Below are 22,575 nucleotides of genomic sequence, written 5' to 3'. Positions count from 1 at the left end.
TTAAAATGATGTAACTTATGTCTGAAACCATGATGTAAAACATAATTACATGTTGCCAAACAGGGGAAAAACACTGTAGTAAAATAATACAGTAGGCTTATATGGTTTAACCTAATGTGGGGATTAGATTTAGGTCTTTCTACGGTAATGGCCTTTGATTTCATTTTATGCCACGCCTGTCTAAAACTAACCACAGGAAAGCTCAGTCTATCATCCCTTTAAAAGAATCTATGAAATTTCTTTAAGAGCTTTTAATATTAAATTCATGCTCATAACATACTGATGGATAACTGATCATTAAGGTTATAGAAAGATGCTAAATAAAACCAATAAATTCTTATAAAAGTATTAATTTTTTCGTCTATCAAAACTCTGTTTAGTGCACTATTTATTTCTTACTGGTTTGATCCATTATTCAACAAAGATCACAACGTTCTCACGCTGTCACAGCAGCATTGTTGAATGCTGAAAGTAGGACAGTTTCTCTGGGCTGATGTGTCTCACACACATGTCACAAAAAGTTTCAAGCCATATGCCACCAAAGGTAAACGAGTTCAGCAACAGGCCTTGCAGGGAAATAAGCACCAGGTAAGTGTAAGTGGCAACAGAGCCACCTGACATGTGACTGGACTGTTATCAAACAGGACTATATCCTATTTGCAGGTTTGACACAGAATTAGCTGCAGTGCACGGGAGGCAGATCACAGTTACTGCAGGTTCCTGGTGCTGCACTGTTCCTGACGGAGAGATTGCTCGAAATTTGGGGAAGAAGCTGAACGAAATCTGCTGAAACGACACAGATGAAGAGAGACAACGTATGGGATCAATCTGGAAAAAGATCAGGCAGGTGACTGAGGACAAAATGCTGCGGTTCAGCAGCAAAAGTCTGCCGGATGGAGGTGCCATCAACCTGCCTGAGGTCAGACATGCTTTATTTCAGCCATATGTGTTCCTGAGTCCATCATTAAGTCACTATCCTCCCTATAGGTCCCCAGGATGAATATGAATTCTTTATTTGGATTAATCCATCTCACTCTCTGCCCTTCATTTATAGCATGCCGTCTATCACAGCCACTTGTGATGTATGGTAACATGAAACATTTTTTATTCCAGACAGCCATAAATAACCAGTCTAACCAAGTATGAAAAACTAGAATAGCTGGCTACAAAATCCATTGTGAATTTCCTAATATTCCAGATTTAAGCGACATAATAGATGAAATGCATACTTATTAATATGCATGCATACTGTACATATTCATTTGTATACTTAACAGTGAGATTCAGAACATGTAAGTCTGTATATCAGAGCAGATACAAGACATGGAAATGATAAAAGACAACAAAATTAAGAATGAAAGGAAAACACACAAACACGTTTCAAGTAAAAACACTTACTATACATTCAGATAATGAAAAATGTCCACAATGACTTGCCTGCTTCGTCCTGATTTATGATTCAGTACATTCCACCTGAATGAGGCGCAGGCTTGTCGGAGACCCGCAGGCTTTGACTTCACTACCTGGGCGGACAGACGGAGGGAGCGGGACGCGCTCCAGGTGTCTCTCCACTGCGGGCGTGTTTGTGGAGGAGGCGATGTGATGTTTTAAACACTTTAATTTCTTGTTTGTTTTCATGTCTTGGCTTCACTTTCCCAACTTTCCACTGAGAAGATGAGCGGCGGCGTGGAGCGGACGGAGAGCAATGGAGACAGCGAGGCTAACGTGAGTGATGAGTGAAACTAGCTTAAATGTTTTCACCCAGAGGGACACAAGTTCACTCCCTGACAGGGAAAACATAACTTAAACGTGTTCGTAGTACTCAATAATACCATTATAGTGATTTTAATCTCTCTTTGTCTGTCCTGTGACACAAGTGGACGTAGTTAAAGTAGTTAAAAGTGTCTCCACAGCTATGAGAGATGATGTTAGCTAGCTTAATGTTAGCAGAGTGTTTGGACTGTTGAAGCCCACTTGGGGCACTTTTTTTTTTTTTTTTTTTTTTTTTTTAACTTAATTGATAACTTACATGAGACATTTAAAATGAGATTTTTTTTCATCGAACCTCAAAATGTGTCCAAACTTGTGGATTTTTCTTGGTTTGAGGCACCATATATTCTTCTTCTCTTCTTTCTTCTGTAAGAGTTTAGTGTTACATGTGAATGCAGATACTTTCATGTGGCACATTGTGTGATTTAGCATTAACTCAAGTGTGTGTGTGTGTGTGTGTGTGTGTGTGTGTGTGTGTGTGTGTGGCTGCTGGGAGCCATGTGCTGGATGTGAGTCTGATTAGTTGTACACTGACATTATTTCCTAATATTAAATATAAAAGTCCTAATATCTGAAAACATGGCTGAATTCAAAATCAAATGACCGCAATTTAAGAAGCAAAGTGAATTACTTGACGTCCCTTATCCTCTGAAAAACATCAAAGTACTGCCTAATGGTCCCTGAATTCAATAACCCTTATTCATTTGTACAGTAACATCACAAAGGATTACACTGACTCTGTGCTTATCATTAGCTTTCCCCACAGACTATGTGTGTCACTGTGTACACGACACTTTCACTGGAACTTTAACCGTCTTTGAGCCACCAGAGAGACAATGTGGAGCTCACATCCGATCACACTGCTGATCGTGTCCTCCTCACAGAGAGGAAAAGGCAGCACACTGCAGCGGTTGCTCTTCACTGCAACTTGTTAAAACAATGAATTGATATGTTGAAACAAGTGGAGGCTGAACGCTCTGCCTCAGAGGTCATCAGAAGTGAGTGAAGTTACCGTGCCCTCCAGCCATGTTTTTATTGCTTAAAAAATAATTGCAGCATTGTGTGCCGGTCTAGAATTTTCTTAAGTTAATCCTTTGTAAAGGATCGGTTGAGAAGAACGACTGACCTGACATTTTGGGATGGAGAAAACAAGAAAGTACTCAAAACAACTCATTAAGAAAGCACTTATTGGTTGAGTAGTTAAGTAAATGCGTCTTCTTTCCATTGGCAGTCAAATAATGGTTTTGTTTCCTGCCCCATATTTGGGCACTATATATCAAACTCTAACATGTGGTCTGCTTTGTTGCACAGCGTTGTCATTACGCACTTCCCTGTACTGGCTTTGAATCAGGATTTATCAGATGAAAGGTTGAATATTACATAACCTTTTTTTTTTATCATGGTGAAAGTAATTCCTAAGCCTAAACCGTTGAGTTCATAAGTGTTATGTCCTGTCGTAATGATACCTGTGCGCCAGGATGGTGGCATGAATGAACAGATCATTTGTTTATACAGATATTTGGCAGGAAGAGGAGTCATACATAGTCAAGCCTGGGCTATTACACCCATTTCAAATGAATTTGTGGCAGCTGCCAGCTTTGATGGGCTCTAACTGTGGTAAAGGAAAGAAGAATAAATGATTAGAGGGGGGTTTTCAGACCTTTTCTTCTCTTTACAGTTTGGACAAGATATTTCTTTTAATCATTGTAGCAATGAATAACAGCTCTGTACAAATTATACAAAGTGACTTGACTTGATCATGTTGATTCTGTGAATCCACGGGTTCCTTTAACAAATGATTCTGTGGTGGGTGTTTTGTGGAATCCTGTAATCTCACTGTAAACATGAGCCTTGACCTCTTTTGCGTCCTGTTCTGCAAACCACTGTTTCCCAGAGGAAACCTGTTTTATCCCACCTAAGCACATTAAGAGTTAAGTTGTTTTTTTCTTGACAAATGACATCTAGGTCAATGTGTGTTCTGTCATGGAGTGAGAACATGCTGGCAAAAGAAAGAATGGTTCAGACTAGGCTATTATTAAAATAGCTTACCTTGTTGTGTAGGTTTTTTTGTCAGGTACATATGACAGATTCACCCTAAGGCTTTTGTGTGTGTGACACTGATGTTGTTAAATGGCATGTTTGCACTGCTCACATAGCCACAAAAGGACAAGCAACTGTAAATATATACAAGTATGTGTTTAGCACACAGCTGCACAAACTCTCTTTTACACAATGTTCACTCTTTGTGTAAAAGATAAAGAAGCACGCAAAACACAAAACTGGGAGGTATAGTGTGTGAGAGACGTGATGTCATACATTTAGACTTAACCACACTGTGTGAAACATAAATCAGAATGTGATAACCTGGTAATCCTTTTTGACATATACTCAGTTGAAAACAGTACGAATTTAATGACTGACTTCATCAGCTTCACTGATTTTTTTGTAAATATCTGCTTATTCTGAATTTGATGCAGCAACATGTTTCAAACAAATTGGGAGAGAAGCAGCAGAAGACTGGGAAAGTGGTTCAATCCTCCAAAAACACCTGTTTGGATATGGTAATGAAAATAATTGTTTGTTGCAGCCCTGTACTACACTTTAAATTGTACTGAAAAACATGTAGATATAAGATCATTTCAGAAATGGAAGTTTAACTTGTGAGGTTTCAGACAGTTGGAGGCGCATTGGCACGCAGACATATTTGGACTGTGGCATTTGACTTGTTGGCACACTTTTGTTTATACTGCGCACACTCACTGTGCCAGCAACAGTTATATAAAGACGCTTCATTAATCTCTGTTATATAACTCGGACCACACATTCCCCAGGGTGCTGCTACCTACCGCTGTCACCACGTGGCGGATAAGTGAAGCCATAGTCACTGCTCAGTTTTATCTGTCGGTCACTTATTGTTCCACATAAGTTGTGTGTTCATGTATATTTGCATACAGTTGAGTGTTGAGGTTTAACCTAGTCACGCATTTACCCTGAATGACTGTTTGGTGGAGGTGATAGCCTAATTCCAGACCTTTTGTGACAAAATCTGAACAACAAAATGGGAATTCAGTCTGATTATCAAACTATAAAGATAATATGTGGCTTTCAAAATGTTTAGATTCACTGTCCACGACCCTCTTTGTGCAGGACTGCGTATAATCTAATCAGAGAAATGTTCCATACAGTACTTTCCATTGTGTATTTGGCATTTCAGTCCTGCAGGGGAGGCTAGTAACTGTGTGCGTCCTTGTACTGGCACTGTAGCTCACTGAATGGAGAACGGTCTGGCGGAAAAAGGGTTGGGCAGCTGGTGGAAGCCTCACCCAGCCATGTAAGGCAAGACAGTCGCGGCTTCCCACGCACTTAGTCACACAGACGCAGACAGTCTGGATCACCGCTGCCTGAACATCATCTGGAAGAGTCCCGGACTGCTTCGTCTGCCCAGGTAGATATCAGCCTGATCCTACGTGAGATAACGTGAAGGGTTTGCATTTGGGTTCCTTCAGTGTGACGTGCTTGATGGTACTTGTGGCGGTAGTTTTGTCTGCTTTATGAATTTCAGTGAAGTGTTTGCTTGTGTGATTCATTTGGGTATGTCTTCATAGTGATCTGAAGTTATTCTCCCGTTCTCAGAAACTGAAGACAAACATCATTTTGTTCAGTCTGAATGGATGTGACTTCTTCATTATTCTTTATTTGTCACAGACCACCCGAATGTCAGATAAAAGGCAACTTTAAAACTTTTTCGAGTTCCTCCCATTTGCCAGTTTCTTCTTGTGCTTTGAGAAAGGTGATTCAGTTTTTATGTTGTGTTGGTGACACACGCTGCTGGCATTAATCAGAGGGGAAGAGTTCATGCAGCCTGATTCCCCAAAAAGTTGGGACGCTGTGTGAAAGACAAATGAAAACAGAATGGGATGATTTGTGAACCAATTGTGTTCAAGGGTGAACGTCGCTCCATCCTCGCCTGTGAACGACTGAGCCTTTGAACTGGTTTGATTTTCAGCAATTAGTAAATGATCGCATTCTGTTTTAGTTCTGTTTTACACGGCGTCCCAGATTTTTGGAAATCGGGCTTAATAATTAATGTGTGACGTGATGGATTGGAGCAGCTCTGCTGATAGCGACAGGTTACAATCTTGTTTTAAGTGTTTTATGGCTTTTCTTATCATTCGTAGCATGTTGAGCCGTGTTGCTTGGCAGTAAAGCACTTTGCTTTGACTGCACTCAGACAAATGGGGTTCACACTTTGCTGTGAGCTCCGTTGACACTTGGAATTGGAATTTAGGTTCTGGTGTTGGGGCGAATAGTCATCAACTATCTTTGGACATACACAAATATTTTCATTTCTCTATCGCACGTACGTAGATTTATAGCTATTTCTGGTTGATCCTGTTCATTGTTCTTCAGTATTGGTCAGTCTGTACAGCTGAGTACAGCACTGAGATCATCTTTGAATCTGCAAACAACCGTCATGGAGGAGTTTGTAGCTCGATGGCTGGGATTGGATGGTTCTGTATTGATTGTGGGAGGTCACTGACTGTATGTGGATGCTCTTGTAGCCTGGACACTGAGCTGAAGCAGTGATGTTGCCTCCAAATCAGTAAACATGAGTCATGCTGGACAGACAATCTGATAAGCAGTGTTGTTGGTTTCTCTGAGTGCCTGACCGTCAGAGATAATCAGATATTATCTCCTGTGCTTTCACTATTCAAGTCTTTACTCTAAACGACATGATTCTTATGCACTCTACTCTCTCTCATCAGCTCAGTTTTAAATCCCTGTACTTTAGAGCTGAAGCAACTTGCTGAATAATTGAATCGTCAATCAGCAGAAAATGATTTTGACTATTTGGATTCATCACTGAAGTCATTTCTCAATCAAAATACAAAAATTACCTAGTTCCAGCCTGTCAATCATGATGATTGGATGCTTGTCTGTCTTATGTGGTGATAAACGGAACATCTCTAGATTTTGGACAGCTGTTTGACCCTTTCTGTTATTTTATATATGAAACCATTAATCAGTCGATCAAGAAAACGATCAGTTACTTGCAGCCTTACTTTACTCTTCAACTTATTGATTTGTACTCTGCTGCACTTTGAATTCCATAATGGCACTCTCACCTCAGGACCAGCAGATAGGAGATACAGGAGAGTAAGACTGCTTTGTCCTCCTGCCCCATTATCTGATATGGCAAAAGCAGGACAGAGGAGACGGAAAGCAGACCCTCCCTCAGGGCTCGCTGCTGCAGCTGAAGAGCTGAGCTGTGAAAGATACTGAATAGGTGTCCTCTGTGGTATTATTTACCAGAATGTTTAACCCCTCCTTTTTTTTTTTAAACCTTCATTTGCGCCTCTACATCAAAATAAAAATCTATTTAATGTTACTTTGGAGACACCAATTTGGACACATTTGGACGAATGTTGAGATACTATTGACTCATCAAAATTGGTTTACTGTTTTGATAAAATGCAGTTTTTTCATGAATCATTGTGTACTAATTACCTTATTGCAGTGCCCACATGTAAACAAATGCGAGTAGTTTCTCTGCACAGTGTTGTTCATGACGTGCAGTATTTAACTATAATTTTGTCTTGTGATTTGATCAAGCTCTTGAGAATCTGATTAACGTAGATTCATACCTCAGAGGGAGACTCAATCAACTGTAATGGAGCAACGGCTGAAGACCTCAATTACTGTTATTAATTCTGAAGCCATTTTTTGTAGATCTATCCAACCCGGAGATTGATTGTATTAGGAAATGAGTTTATACGTAAACATGACACACATATTATATAAGTGATATGGATACCATGTAACCTTGCAGACTTAATTTTCTGTTTCTAACTGGTATTTTAGGTTACTCCTCATAGATGGTAAATGGCAGAAATGGAAATTAAGTGCTCCCTTAGCCGCATGGACGAGCCCAGTGGAGCCTCTGTTCGCCTCAACAGTGGAGGCAGATAGTTATTGCACTGTGAATGCAAGGAGCAGATAAAAGCGTGAGTTTGCACGTTTGTCCAGCAGAGAGCAAATACGGTATTAAGTTGAGGTGATACAGCGGTATAACCTGTTTACTTAGAATAACACCCTCATGTACTCATATTCGTCATTCACCACATTTTCTTACTCAAGTCTGTTGTGTTTTTCTTGTCAATACATGAATGTAAGAGTTGTTACATCAGGACATAATAACAGCTAACAATTGTTCAGATGGTAATTGGACAGGCCAGGACTGCAAAGGTATGTGGTGAGTCAGTGTTAATTTCACCTTGGAACATTATCACATGTACAGACCATTGGCCTGTAATGACAGCTAATAATCACTTTTTGTAGGAGCGGTTTCAAATCGACCTCTATTTCATCCATAATCATTTTTTGGGACTGTTTTGATGCTGTTTGATGATGCCGTGCAGTTGACCTCTGTGCCGACTGCAGTGTGGTCAGTCCAGGACTCTTATTGTTAAGCAGAGATTGGTGTTGAGCTTTCAGTGTCTGCACCACCACCACATGATCCTACAAGTTCCTAAAAAGTTGGGACTGTGTGTAAAATGTAAATAAAAACAGAATGCAGTCATTTACAACAGTTTTACAAAGTGTTCCTGAACCCATGCAGTCATCTCCTTTATCCAATCATGTGAAACTGAAGTGAAACATGAAATAGATTGTACTGTTTTCAATTGAGCATCTGTCGAAAAGGATTAGCAAGTTATCACATTCTTTTTTTATTCATGTTTTACACAGAGTTCAGAGTTGTTTTGTTTTTTTGTAAGGGCAACATTGTAGTCAGCAGTTTCCCATATGTATTTAATTTGTGCTTACACACGAAACACAGGATTGTTTCCAGGAAAGGACAAAACTCCTCACAGCCGTTCACTACAGCACATGAAAAAGCTTGAACTTGGCATAAGTTTGGGCACCGCTCAGGATTAATTTGCATAATACTTCTCTGTTATTTATTTGCATATTAGATTGTTATCTGTAACCTGTTCTGCAGTTGTGGTTATTTGGTTGATTAGTATAGCCACACGCTTAACATGTAAACATGAAAAGGCTTCCAAAGAAACACAGAAGCATAGCGTGCAGAGTTTCCATAGTAAGCGCCTCCCAGGGTGTGTCTGTCCCACGATCCTCTGTGGTTCTCTTCTTGAGAGAAGCCCTCGAGCTGCTGCTCCCTCAAATCACAGAGTCAAATGTTGACCTACCTGTCACTGCCTCGGCTCTGATGGTTTTCAGGCGCAGCAATTACACACAAAGGACTGTCTTTCCAGCTACACCATTTAGCCTGTGTTTGACTTGCAGAGCAGAGAACTGGTTGCTTACATAAGTAACCAAATGTGTAACCCACATGTGACATGCTGGGTTCCCCGTCTTTGATCTTCAGCCATACATTACTGTACTGTATGTGTGTCGACATGCCGACATGGTAGACATGTTCACACACACACACACTCTCTAAAACCATAAACTGTTCCCACCTATGTAGTAACAAAGCATTTTGGAAGTCATGCGTTTTTTGCGTCTACAGAAAGGCGATGATGAAATACAGTGTCGTTACCATTCTGGACGTTTTGCGATTCATCTGTCATCTGCAGGCACCAGGCGTCACACGACTGTTAATTGCCTAACATCTTCATAAGTGCAACAGACTGCAGATATATATTCTGGGCCTCTGTTGTTGCTGTAGTGTGAGGTTGTCACACAGAGCTGTAACAATCAGACTGCCACACTGCCTAATGGATGCCTTGTGCCTCATGTGGCACTTAATGTGTGTCCAGATAAGTGCGTGCCACGGTGTTACTTGGAAGTCCGATACAGAGAAAGGCTTTTCTCTTGGAAAAAGGTGTGGCTGAATTAATGAAGTTTGTTATCTGATGGTCCTCGTGTGTAAAACAAAATCTGTGAGGAACAATTGCAAAATGTATTATTCTGGCCAGGATACATTCCCATAGTCTATCTTGTGTTTATGATTGTGTTTTGATGAATAATTTTCTTGATTGAAAGTACTTCTAAGGAAAAAGCTACAGGTCACAGACATATGTGTGGTGTTACTAAATCATGAAGCTGGAGCTCTTATTGCAGCGTCGTGTTCATACTTAAATCTGACAACACACTGTGGTATGCCAAGTACGTGCCAGTGCCTCTTTATCATTCCTGCACTGTAACCACAGGCATCTTTGTCACAGGGAGTAATTAAGGTGTGTAAAGTGACTTTATTTAGTGTACAGTATGACAAAATGCTTCTGCAGTGACATCAACCAAAAACAGTGTGACATTAAAACGTGATGTTACGGAGCAAGTACTTCAAAAGTGAATGTAAGATGGTACGCAGGTGAAATTAAAAAGAACATTTGTGGCGTCCGATAGTGTGCTTTAAGACAGGGGAGCAGCATCTGTTTCTTTTGTATTTTATGTACCATGAAAGAGTATCACCTGCGCGTGAAACTTGTAAAAATACCTCACTGACTGCAAATAAAAAGCCGCTCATGGAAAACTCATTTTTATGAGTGAAGCTTCAGCTTCCAGTAGTGTGACACCAATGAGCATTTGCAGTAAGCACCTTATTGCACCACAGCTTTATTCTACAGAGGAAAAACAAATCAACACGTAACATCATATTTACTTGGAAGGCTTTTTATGTTGTTGGGCGGTGATAGTGAAGAGGCACACAGGAAACAGGGGAGAGAGCAAAGTACAGCATTCAACACCAGCTTGAACTAACCCAGTGAAGGTTATGACTCTGCCTTTTTAATAGGTTATCATGATAGTAGTTCAGGTGATTCCCTCCTGTTCCCATCAAAGTCAACACAGAAGCTAAGGTAATTACAGTCCAGACTTGTACAGGACATTTTGTTCATGCTTCTTTTTGCCTTTTGGCTTTTAAATTATGTGCCATTTGAGCACCTTGGCTTTTGGTCTAATTGCTATCTCATTTGCTCTGTAGCTGACACCCACACAAAGTTTAATAAAGGCCACTGATGATCACACCCACAGCAGCACCACAAAGGAGAAAAAGCTCAAGAGTTTTTATAGGCATCCGTCCCTAATAATGACTGATAATATCAATCCAGTTATTACCTTGTGCACTGCCGGGTAGAGACACAGTGCGTGCCACAGCTACAGTGTGCTCCATGTTGTACAAACACAGGCATGCATGTGAGCATGAACGAATTCTCATGCACGTAACTCCACATAGAGACTTCGAGGATTAAGCATAATTCAGTTTGGCGATAAGATAAAAATCGGCCATGTTACATAACTCACCTTGGTTTTCTTTGCACATGAAGAGAAAAAGCAACATGACTTGCATGGAGCCATTGCTCCGCTTGCTTAAATGGGTGTTACCAAGGGGGATTATGTAGTCAAAGCAAGCATGTGTTTGCTTTTGGGAAAGGTTGTACTTTATGTTAGAGAATATCTGGGAGAAGGCGCTCACCAGGTAGCTCACCTGGTACCTGGCAGAGTGTGGCCCCATGTCCTAATGATGTTTCCTTACCTTTGCTGCATGTCCCCTCTCTGTCTCCCCCCTTTCCAATCTGTACTGTACTGTCTTATAAAAAAAGAAAACAGAAGTTTGTCTTATGATTTAGGAATGAAACGCTCTACTATAAATTTCTATATCATGAAACAAATGAAGAGGTCTGGACTATGATGTGAATATAATCAATACAGTAATACTGGAGACCAAAAATCTCATTATGATCAACAAATAAAGAAGCTATAAAGAGGTCAGGAACGCAGGCAAAGGGCTCAGTTCAAGACCAACTATACAAGATGACGCCAATGAGGCCACGAATGAGTCATCACAGCGGATGTGGAGGAAATAATCTCCAGTATTAATGATAAGGATAGGAAACAGCATCAAAGTCTACTGGAAAAAAACTCGAAGCAACAAACAGCATCAGTAGAATGCACATACTCTACCTACAATACTGTAAACACACGTACCAATGGACTAGAAGGCACGTGACTACAGAATAGCATAGAATAAAACAGGATAGAATAGAATGTGTTTGCCTACAGATTAGCATAGCATAAGATAGAATAGAACATGCATAAATACAGAATAGCATAGCATGAGATGAAATAGAGTACATATACCTACAGAAAAGAGTAGAGTACACATCATTTGAATAGATTGAATAGAATAAATACCCAATCCTGTGGCTCAAAAGTGAATTGATCATCAGTTTTTTCCCATGTTTTCCCAACTATGTTCTGTAAATACTGAATCCTAAAAGGGGCTCGACAGTTCTCACATGGTCTGTTTTTGTTGCTCAGGCAACAAAGTTGAGTTGAGAGTGACTCAGCAGTCACGGATATTTTGAGTGTTGGTATTTTTGGCCCCTGCTGGACTGGACTGCTTTCATTTCCTCCACTTTGCCCCGAGGATGCAATGGAAATGTCTCCTCGGCGTCGGTTGCTAGGCTTTACTGTCTAACTGTGTGGCATCCACAGAAGGACGTCAGTGTGGGGAAGTTTTATGGCTAAGAGTCCCCCTTTCTCTCCTTGCTCCACCCTCTTTCTCACTAATGACTTTCATTTTGAGCCCCTCTCCTTTGTCTTCATTGGTTGTTTTTTCTCATAATCCACCCTGCTCCCTTATAGTCATCTAGTTCCTCTTACGCTCTCATCTTTCATTTCAGGACCGATGCAGACAGCTTAGACTCACTCTACAAGATCAGGACCGGTCAGGCTGCTCCTCAGAGCTCCACAGCAACAAGGTACCAAATCAAAGAGGAAATCTGTTTTGTCATTTCGTTTACTGAATGAAACAAAGAATGGATGGGACGTTGTTTTTCTGTTGAATGTAGGAGAGCAGTATAGCAGTAGTGCTGCCACAGAAACCAGAAGAGCAGGAAGAAACGCTTGAACTCATCACTCCCACAGAAGAAAAAGTTGAAGTCATTAAGGTACTCAAGCTTGATTTGGTGTACTTTTGTTCGTTTGTGTAGCTGCGTGCATGTACAAGCTAGTCCCCCCTCCGTGCTTGTCTGAACAATTTTTGAGCTCGCCTGTGTTATCTAACTGGCCAGGTGTTCCTTGAAGGCCGCGCACAGACAGGGGAGAGTGTCAGGATGCTGACGGACGAGGTGTCGCAGATTCAGGAGGTCAGTGTGTGACAGACGGAGCTGAGCAACACACGCGTTCAGACGATGAGTCAGCGTTCAGCCGCTAGTGGAGAGCATAAGGACTTTTGTGTTACTTTTAGGATGATGTTAAGTGGCTTAGTTGAATAAGGTGAAGTAGTTTAGGTGTCGTGTTTTTTTTTGTAATGCATCATGTGTTTTTTGTTCATAGGTGCGGTACTGTCTGAAGACTCTGAGGGAGCAGATGGCAGCCAGGCAGAACAGTAACAACAACAAGGTACACACCCTCGAAAAATCCAGATTGTCTCGCTGAAGGGATGAGACAAATAATGGTGTGGTTACGACAGGAAATGATTTGCTGCTTCTCTCTTGTGAGTATAAATTGAAAATCGTATGATTGTGGACAAAACAAGCAACTGGAAGAAGTCGCTTTGGGCTTTAGCGAATCAGTGCTTTTTACAATTTATAGAACAATTATTTCATTCATGTAAAAAATTCTTGATGGATTAATTAATTAAGTCATCTCTCTCAGGTTATGTATTTGATCGTTTTAGGGGTAAAAAGAGAAATACTGCACTAACTAACCAACCGCTGCTCTCTCCTTCAGTATCCTGTCAATGGCTTCAGAGTCAACGTGCCCAGCAACCAAGCAGCCCTCACCAATGGCAACACTGTTCTCATTGAGTCAGACATTCTTGTAAGCTAATCACAACTCGTCCTTCTTTAAAGTCTTCAGAAGAGTGTTTGCTGTGGCTTCTGTGATGTGATTATTCATCGGTTTAATATGAATGAACCCTGGGAAATGGCAGAAGTCAGTTTCAGCCGAAACTACTTTGAATGCATTCAAATCTGTATTTAAATGACAGGCATAACATTCACAATGGGATGAAAATGTGTGGCCCTCCAGCTGTTTCCCACTCACACCAGCCAGCCGCCTGCTGCTCCAAAGAAATGGTGCCAGGCTCTCTGGAGCTGATGACAAAGCTTACCACACATACACACACACACACACACACACACACAGCGCCAGGGCTCACTTACAGTCTTAGGCTACTGATGCACACACATACACACACAATATTGTATTCCCATGCATTATTCTAGACTCAGCACATCATAACATCTCCTGTAACACAACACCGTTATCTACAAAGGAAGTAGTGTCAGAGCAGGGCGGTGCTGTGGCTATCCATACCCAGTGACCTGTATGTGTGGTGTGTAGGTAAGCCTGGGTCCGTTTACGCTGCCCTCCATTTTAAGTGGTGTCAGATTATACAGTAATGCAAAGTGCACTGTGTGCCTGGGGAGCGATTTTGCCCACCCAAAGACAGCCCCGAGATAAAACACTTAGTGTCTCTGCACTGCTGGCAGAACACTTATTACTCCGCACAGTTCAACCAACCTCCAGCTAAAGCCTTTGTTGCCTCCAGCTAGACCAAGCAACCTTTCTAATGTGGCAGCCTCTCTCATCTGTTTGTTAGCTCCTGTCTTGCCCTCAGGTTCAAGTAGTTTGCCAGATTAAGCCTAATTGATCATGTCACGTTGTGTCTGCCTGCACTCTCCAGGTCGGGGATAATCAGGAGGAGAGCGTGAAGCTCAAGGAGGCGACCAAGCGCCTGTATGCGCAGCTGAAGGAGATGGAGAAGAGGCACCAGGAGGAGAAGGAGGGACTGCAGGTCTGTCTCACGGGACGAGTAACTCGACACAATTTCCTGTCTGCAGCTGTGACTCACTCCTCTGCTGCTCTCTTGTTCCTTTAATCACCCTCATTATCTGTCAGCTTCATCCCTCGTCACATGATCCTCCGCCGTTTGGGTCTTTGCTCCACAGTGCATTCATCTGTCAGGTCATGTAGGGACACAGCACACAGACACCCTCCCTCCTCTGTTTGCATTGCACTGTGGGTGTACAGTGTATATCAACAGCACACTGCAAAATCACAGGTTTTACTACACACACTGACTGCTTTGAGTTTACTTTAGTTTTCTGTCACTTTTCCACTTCATACTGAACACTCTCTTAGAGTTAGCATCAGTTAGCAGCAGTAAAGATTTGAGACACAGTTCACATACTAATGAGGAAGTTAAAGGTGAACCTTTGAATGTTGATATAAAGTCAGACAATCAGAGAGGTTTCAAGCAAACCTCCAGGCTAACTGAAAGTAGTCAGAAGAGAAATTGAAGGTGAATGGAGACGCTATTAGCCAATCGATCTGTAGTAAACATCCATTACAGTTTACAGATGTCCCTGGTTTCACTTTAACTACAGCACTTGCTGTTCTGCAAATAGGGATTATACCAACATCTCAGCGGCTCTCACATCTTAAAGAGGTTCAGATAATCTGACTAAACTGTCATCTCATTTCAAAACAGTGTCTCTTTTCCCGCTGGATTTTGTTGAAGAGATAAATCTGTTCTGACATGTGAGCAGCTAGTTAAGAGTGTGACATGTTATACCAATAGAAAAGAAATGGGCAAAACTATTAAAATAAGAAAACAAGTAAACTTAGACCTGTTCTCAGGACAGTGTGGATGTGTTCAAATTGCACTTGTCCCTCATCTGTCTATTGGTTGTCTTGTACCTATTAGGGCGGGACTTAGCGCCAAACATCTTCAACCTGATGCCGAGTCCACATGTACACGTTTGTTCAAACGTAGCTTTTTCTTATCTGGCCTTTCATTAATCACACAAACACAGTTTTAGGTCACTGAAAATGGAGCTTTTGGAAAACTCCTTCCAGGGTGAAGATATTCAGAGACTCCGTTTGCAGTGTAGACAGCGTCTTTGGCATGTGACGACGGAGTGTGCCCTCTCTTTTGTTTACATGAGGCGATTTTTTTGCTGTGCTGGTGCAAACTTTGCTGACAGAACTTTTTAGATGTTCTCACACACATGTACAGTTATTCTTCCACTTTTATTGAGGAACAGAGGCGTCAGAATGCAGGCTTTGGACAGTACCCTGCTGTGATATTACAAGTCCCACCACAGTAGGATTTGTAATTTGGGGGTTGGACCTGTAGTAGCCTACTAAAAATACATTTTATTCAAGCTTCTCATTGGCCAACATGGTTTTAGGGTTCAGGTCAGGGTTATATTGCTCCGTGTTGGTCTGGCATGCTGTTGACACTGCTTCAGCTGTATTTTTGTTTTCATATGGCCAGAGATATATTTTTAAAACAGTGGCAGGATTGTTTTTTTGAGAACCATGTTTAAAGAAATCAGCTAGGACTGAGAAGAGCTCTTATCAGGCAGAATAATTGAAAACACCTGTTTGGGTGTTCAGAGCCTTTAATAGTGCATCCATCACTGCGTACTAAGTTGTTGCTCTGCGGCTTCCCTCACAGGCCGAGTCAAATGAGTACGCCGTTCGTCTGGCTGAGCAGTCTGAGCGCCTGCAGAAGGCGGAGGAGCTGTCGGAGGAGAGGGCTCAGCAGGTGGAGGAGCTGCAGAGGCTGCTGGGAAGCATGGAGATGGAGAGCAGCATCCTCAAAGATAAGATGGCAGCCGGGGAGTCAGAGCTGCAGCAGCTTCAAGCAGACAAAGATGGAGGGGGAGAGAAGGAGCAGAGGTGAGATGAGAAACATAGTGATGAGCCAAAGACCAATCACTGGTCAGAGTAATATGAATATGCTAGTTTGATTATCGATTAACAACTTGCTTCCCAGGATGTAAAGTACAAATCATACAAATATGACCTCTTTTACAAAACAAGCTGTGTAGTGTATGGCTTTACACTTCATCAATTTGCTATTGGTTTTCTGGTATATTGTGTGTTTCAGGTGTGCAGAGCTGGAGAAGGAGGTGGCCATCCTAAAAGAAAAGATTCATCATCTTGACGACATGTTAAAGAGTCAGCAGAGGAAAGTCCGCCACATGATCGAACAGGTATTAATGCACACAAGCAGGTTGACTATTTGTCCCACAAATGCACGGGAAGACGCTAATAAGGAAATGAGGTTTGGAGGAGGCGGACACATAAAGCGGAATTGATTTGAGGGAGTGGAGCCAAGTGGAAACAAAACTTGATTTGTCATGAATAAGTGATGCTGCGTCTGTCCCTGTTGGAAAAGGGAGCTGTGTTTCTCCAAAGCTTCTCACGTTATTTGTTTGTGTTTGTTTTGTCAATAATGCAGCTGCAGAACTCACGGACCGTTATCCAAGAGCGAGATCGAGTCATCCGGGACCTGGAGGAGAAAGTGGCCTTCCTGGAAGCTGAGGTCAGGGGTCTCATAGAACCGCATTTACAATCTGAATGAATCCACTGACGGCTTGATCATCGCTATAACTGTTTTGGTTTTTTTTAGGACATTTTTATATATTGTCTTATTTGTGTGTTTAGTTGTACTTTCTGTTTTCAAAATAGCCGAAACACAAAGTTGCCCTGCATGTAAAACTTTCATACGACTGCTCCGTGCTTCTGTGCTTTTGCTCTAAGGACACAATTTAATTTAGTCTTTCACGCGTTTCTGTCTGCAGAACAGAGAAATGCATGACCACATGGAGTACTTCCTGGCAGGCCAGGACCCTCCGCCACTGACGCCCACTGAGAACAAGCCGGAGGTTGTTTACAGGTGAGCGATCGCTGCCCACTTTCCTCCTGATAGGGTGTCTGTCTGTCACTCATACTATGCTCAAAAATCCAAACAAAGCTTATAACATTCATTTCTCCCTTTTTATTTCCCCTCTGTACAGTAAACCACTCACACCGACGACACCGACCAACAAGGCCCTCCCATTCATCAAAGTCATTGAGATCAAGTCCTGAATGACCTGCCAACCAAAGGAATGACCAGAAGTAAAATGCAGTGTAAATATATATTTAACCACCTACCAGTATATAAAACACAGGTCTGCAGTGACTTAAAAAGGGCTGGCTTAACAGACCTCATGGTGACAAAGCACATGGTCTTTTGTTAGCACCTCAGTTACTTTTGAGGCTGTTCTGCAAACCTTTACCGGCTTTCTCAGTTTCAGACAGAACCTAAAAAAGGAAAGTTACAAGGAACAAGGATCCACTGGTAGGAGGAATCCTAAATTGGAAACAAGGAAGGAGGTGTGCAATGCAAAGAGTTTTACTGAACTTCGGAGATACCTACACAAATCTGTGCAGTTCTTTGTCTGCAGGAGTTCAGTAAAGCTCCCTGTGTTGTGTCCCACCTCCACTTCTTTCCCATGCAGAATCTGAAATAAGCTTTTTGAACAGGTCAGTGTAAAAACAGGTGGGTCAGGATTAAAAACAGTTATTGTAAATGTCTGCCACACATACATTTAGACAAATGTATAAATAATAACGTTAAGTGTTTTCAGCTCTTCTTCATCCTGCAGCCTACTCAGCCACTGTGCTCGGCAGCAGGGCTCAGGGTCCTCAGTGCTCTGCACTTCATTGCCAATAGCAGGCATGCAGTTGGCCATGTCAACGTTGAAATATATTCCTGACATGAGAGTGCGTCGAGTATAATGAGTGATAATGCTATTTCATATATTAGAATTTTGACCCTCTTTATTTTAGTTACGCTGGAGAATACCTGTTAGAAGCTGCTTGTAGAGATAGAAGCTAGTTGATAGCATCATTTTAATTCTCATCTACGCTGCCAAGCGCTGCCTCAGCACCCTCATTATATATCCTGTTTGTGCTAAAATGTTGCGTATTTAATAATAATTGATAAACTTATTTACATACGTATGCATTGCTCGTGTGGACTTTTTCCTCTGTAAAATATTTTCTGTTGCAACATTTTTATAAACTATTTACTGTGAACATTGTAGATAAATACACTGAAGTTCAGTCTGTGTCCTTTTTTCTGTAGACTTTGTCAAATATAATGTAATTCCTGGCTTTTCTGACTTATTTGTTGTACAAACCTAAATTTCATCGTTGTTGATCTTTACACCATAACCTTGTGCTGCCACCTAGTGGAGAATTAAACACGCTGAATACATATGAATGGGTTGTAATGCCTTTATCTGAAACCACAAAAGTGTACAACCGCACTTAAAATACAAATTAATGTCAAATAAGTTATCATTCATATAAATATCTTACATCTGTACAAACACAGTAAATCAAAATCTATTCATATTTACATTTGGACTTTTGAGGAAAAAATAAAATCCATGTAATTTACTATTAAATTTGCCATTTTTACAAAACTGACCATGAAAACCTACAATGGCTACAATCATATTTGTCCTCTGAACACACTCATTAGGTCCAAAATAAGAACAAAGGCTGTGATGTTACATCTTTTTCCACATAATCCCTTTAAATTACTTAAAAATATAATGTATGGAAATGCTCCTGTCTGAATTTACTGTCAGAAGTGTTCCCAAACTCAATTTGTGGGTGAATCTTACAGCTTATTTTGAAGTCACAGTATGTTACAGCTTTTTGTTTCCCAGCAGACTGCAGTGTTGTGCACACACGCTCACTCAACCACACACACGCACACTGTCAGGCCATAGCAGCAGTCTCTCACAGGGTGCTCTCCAGTGTGTTGTAGTTGTCTTTGAAACTTTTGAGCTCCAGAAAGTGTTTGGGCCTCTTGCTGCGCTGGCCTGTGGAGGGCAGGTAGGTGACCTGGATGGTGGAGGGAGTGCTCCGGACAGGAGAGCCTGTCAGGTCCTTGGCGGCAGACTGGTGATGCTGGTCCAGGCTGGTGGTGCTGGAATAGGCCTTCACACTGAGGAAAGAGAGGCAGAGAAAAGGGGGATTACTATGCAAAAAGGTTTACTGTGTAAGATGGATGGAATTACACGAATAAAATTAGCACATATATACACGTCATAATATTTATGGTTATTGGTAATGAAATGTTAACACAGTGGTAGTAATGAGAACTGATGGGCCTCAGAACGCCATCTAGTGGGCTGAGAAGCAACGATACTGCCAAATTCTTACAAAGCTAGTTCTTTTTACAGAATTCACATAAATAAAAAACATTTGAATATTGCCAATCATGACACATCATCAGGTGTTATGCCACTGTTAGCTAACGCTTCCTCGGATGCTGTGATACAAAATAAATCGGTTTTTGAAATGGAAAAAGCAATGTGGGCTCCACAGCCTGTGCTGAGGAAATACGACTGGCTCTGTGGATTATTTTAAATCTGGGCAGCTTTTTAATACCTAACCTTTACTTCTTAAAACCATAGTACACACTACGCTTTGCACTGTCGGAGTGAGCAATGCGGACTGTCACACCTTTTCCAGCAATGTTATGAGGCTAACCATTTCAAGTCTGGACCAGTAGAACAGCACTTACACATCCGCTAGTTCATTGAGAGCTTGCTGGTATTCAAGAAACTCAGCTTCTCCAAACACCTGAAACAAAGCGTTAAAGTCAGATCAGTTGCGTGTTAAACTCATTGAATTCTCTCTTTTCGTCACCTACAAGTCATACACAAAAACACTCATATGCACCCCAGTCCCGTGACGAGCGCTGTCATAGCCTTCAAGCAAGCGGTCAATGAGTGCGCTGCGGCTGCTCTTGATCAGAGAGTGGGAATTGCGCAACTCCAGCAGCCAGTTCCTGAAGCTGCGTCCAGTAAAAGCACTGGGACTGCAGCTTATCTCCTGCAGAGGAATACCTGATGTACAAACAGGAAGGAACAAGAAGTGTAGGTTAAAAAAGATGAAACTTCAATGTTCTCCATGGGGACACTGAGTCACATGATTTGGTAAACTCACTGAGCAAAGTATGTAATGACAAAATGAACAAGAATAAAAAACAACTGCATAATCAGTGAGTCTGAGCATCGAATTGATGTCTCACCTGAATCACGGATGGCATCCAGAGCTTTCATTCTATACAAGTAGTTGTAGCAACCTTTGAAAAAACAAAAAAATGTTGTTACATAGTACAAAAAGACCAATTTACGATTCAGAGAAGATTCAGGTGTCAACAACAGGAGCGGAGAAGGTGACTTACTAATCTGTGATCCTTGCTTCAGCCTGTCGTCTTCTTCTGACAGGAGACGTGGTTCGAAACGGATCTCCTGGACCTTGGACAGCCTGGAGTCAATCTCCTCCCTCAAACCCTGCAAATTAATTCAAGAAGGAGGGACACATGAACTCAGGCACCGACAGCAGCTGATGCATGTTCAACCATTCAAACAACACGACGTTAACAAAAGACAGAGAAGGGATCCGCTTTACCTTAGGTGCATTGTGGCCAATAGGTGCATGAGGTCCCCGTCGGGATCTCATGGCGAAACGCATGATTTGCCTTTTGACGAAGATAAAAAGCAGCACAAACACCTGCAAAACAAATCAAACGTGACAGGTTGTTAATAAGCATCATTACATAGCCACGTACTAGCTAACTAGCAACCGATACTGTAACGTTACTTACCAGGCTTCCATAGGCCATAACCAGCACAACATTAACCCCTGATAACGGCGACTCTGCCATGTTATCTGTCAGTGTATACAGTTTATCCACAGGTCGATCAACTAGCTAGCTAGCTAGCAATGAATCTAAACGTTATGTTGCAACATTAGCTTGGTAGCTAACAGTCCGTTGTCCATTTGGAGAAGAATGGCCACTTTAGCATAAGCCAAAATTTGTTTATAACGTATCAGATTTGAAAGGAGGTTAGATTTCTAGAAAGAAAAAAAAATATGCAGGGACCGTACTGACGCTCCTCTTCATGTTCAGCAACATGGTGCACGAAGTACGCAGTTTAGCTTGAGCTAGCCAGTGGCAAACGACAGCGACAGTGACAGCTGATTTGCGACGCTCTAAATTACCGTAATAACTGTGTAAGGCGGACTAGTCAGTTCAAACAGCCTATAGGGTCTTGAAATAACATCTTGTAAAATATAACAACGTTATTATTTGTTTAGCCCCAAAATTAGCTCCCAAAAATCTACTACTGTTTGGCTTATATTGTACAATGTATATTTTGCATGTTCACTTTTGTACAAAATTGGATACAAAATCAAATTAAGAACAAAAATTAAGCAGAATTTTGCACAATGAGTTTTCATATTCAATTGGCATTACATCAATACAACGTCACTTTGTCCTATATACATTATTATAATTTCATTTCAAACGTGTTACATATTATCGTATATTATCGTATAGTGCATGTACACCCCAATACACTTCAATACATTTTGATGTATATTACATTTATTATTCATACTAAGGCCTATACACTTATGTTATGCAGTACATACGGCATGGATATTTCTGTTTTTAAATCAGCAGACCCTTTAAAATTACATATTTGAGTAATTATTTGTGCAATTGTATAAAGTCATGTATAAATGTACTGTAATGCACTATATATAATATACTGTATGCAGCTTTTGATTGTCATTACTGTGCTTTCTTTAGTACATTTTATTTTATCTACTGTATTATTTTTTTCATCAGTTTTCTTACTTCTTGATCTGCCTCTGCCTATAAATCTATACTAGAGTAATATGTGAGACATGAGTCTTTTTGAATCTTTTCAGTGAGTTCGTACAGCAAATACGTGGCTCCAACACTCTTGTTTTCTGTAATATTAAACATATGTTTCTTACTATATACGTTTAATAAAAACTTGATTTATACAGCACCTTTCATAGATAAAATGCAGCTCACGGTGCCCATTAAGAACAAAACGGATGCCAGTCACAGAACTCATCCCTCACTGTTTGCCAAAGTTTATTATCTGTGTTGTGCATGCCCATCACTGACATGTCATAACATCGTTGATA

The 22,575-nt window shown here is 41.1% G+C and overlaps 2 protein-coding genes across 2 annotated transcripts; one reads left to right on the top strand and one right to left on the bottom strand.

Moving 5' to 3' along the window:
* The first annotated feature begins 733 nt into the window (after positions 1-733).
* Positions 734-17,687, top strand: tuft1b (tuftelin 1b). The gene is made up of 13 exons (XM_076754821.1): positions 734-919; positions 1,675-1,725; positions 12,420-12,497; positions 12,588-12,686; positions 12,810-12,884; positions 13,075-13,140; positions 13,471-13,560; positions 14,429-14,539; positions 16,208-16,431; positions 16,643-16,748; positions 16,997-17,080; positions 17,340-17,434; positions 17,556-17,687. The coding sequence occupies exons 1-13, from the start codon at positions 818-820 to the stop codon at positions 17,626-17,628; spliced, it is 1,254 nt and encodes a 417-aa protein (XP_076610936.1). The 5' UTR covers positions 734-817; the 3' UTR covers positions 17,629-17,687.
* A 1,109-nt stretch (positions 17,688-18,796) lies between these two features.
* LOC143335412 (protein C1orf43 homolog) lies at positions 18,797-21,590 on the bottom strand. Its single transcript, XM_076754822.1, has 7 exons — positions 21,215-21,590; positions 21,019-21,120; positions 20,792-20,900; positions 20,636-20,689; positions 20,284-20,450; positions 20,126-20,184; positions 18,797-19,543 (listed from the first exon to the last, which is right to left on the bottom strand). Exons 1-7 carry the CDS (start codon positions 21,272-21,274, stop codon positions 19,336-19,338), a joined length of 759 nt encoding a protein of 252 aa, XP_076610937.1. The 5' UTR covers positions 21,275-21,590; the 3' UTR covers positions 18,797-19,335.
* Between the last annotated feature and the right edge of the window lie 985 nt (positions 21,591-22,575).

The sequence above is a fragment of the Chaetodon auriga genome, chromosome 17 (genome assembly GCF_051107435.1).
Source record: "Chaetodon auriga isolate fChaAug3 chromosome 17, fChaAug3.hap1, whole genome shotgun sequence".
Classification (NCBI taxonomy): domain Eukaryota; kingdom Metazoa; phylum Chordata; class Actinopteri; order Chaetodontiformes; family Chaetodontidae; genus Chaetodon; species Chaetodon auriga.
The sequence above is the reverse complement of the archived record's forward strand: the minus strand, read 5'-3'. Positions and strand labels throughout refer to the sequence as shown.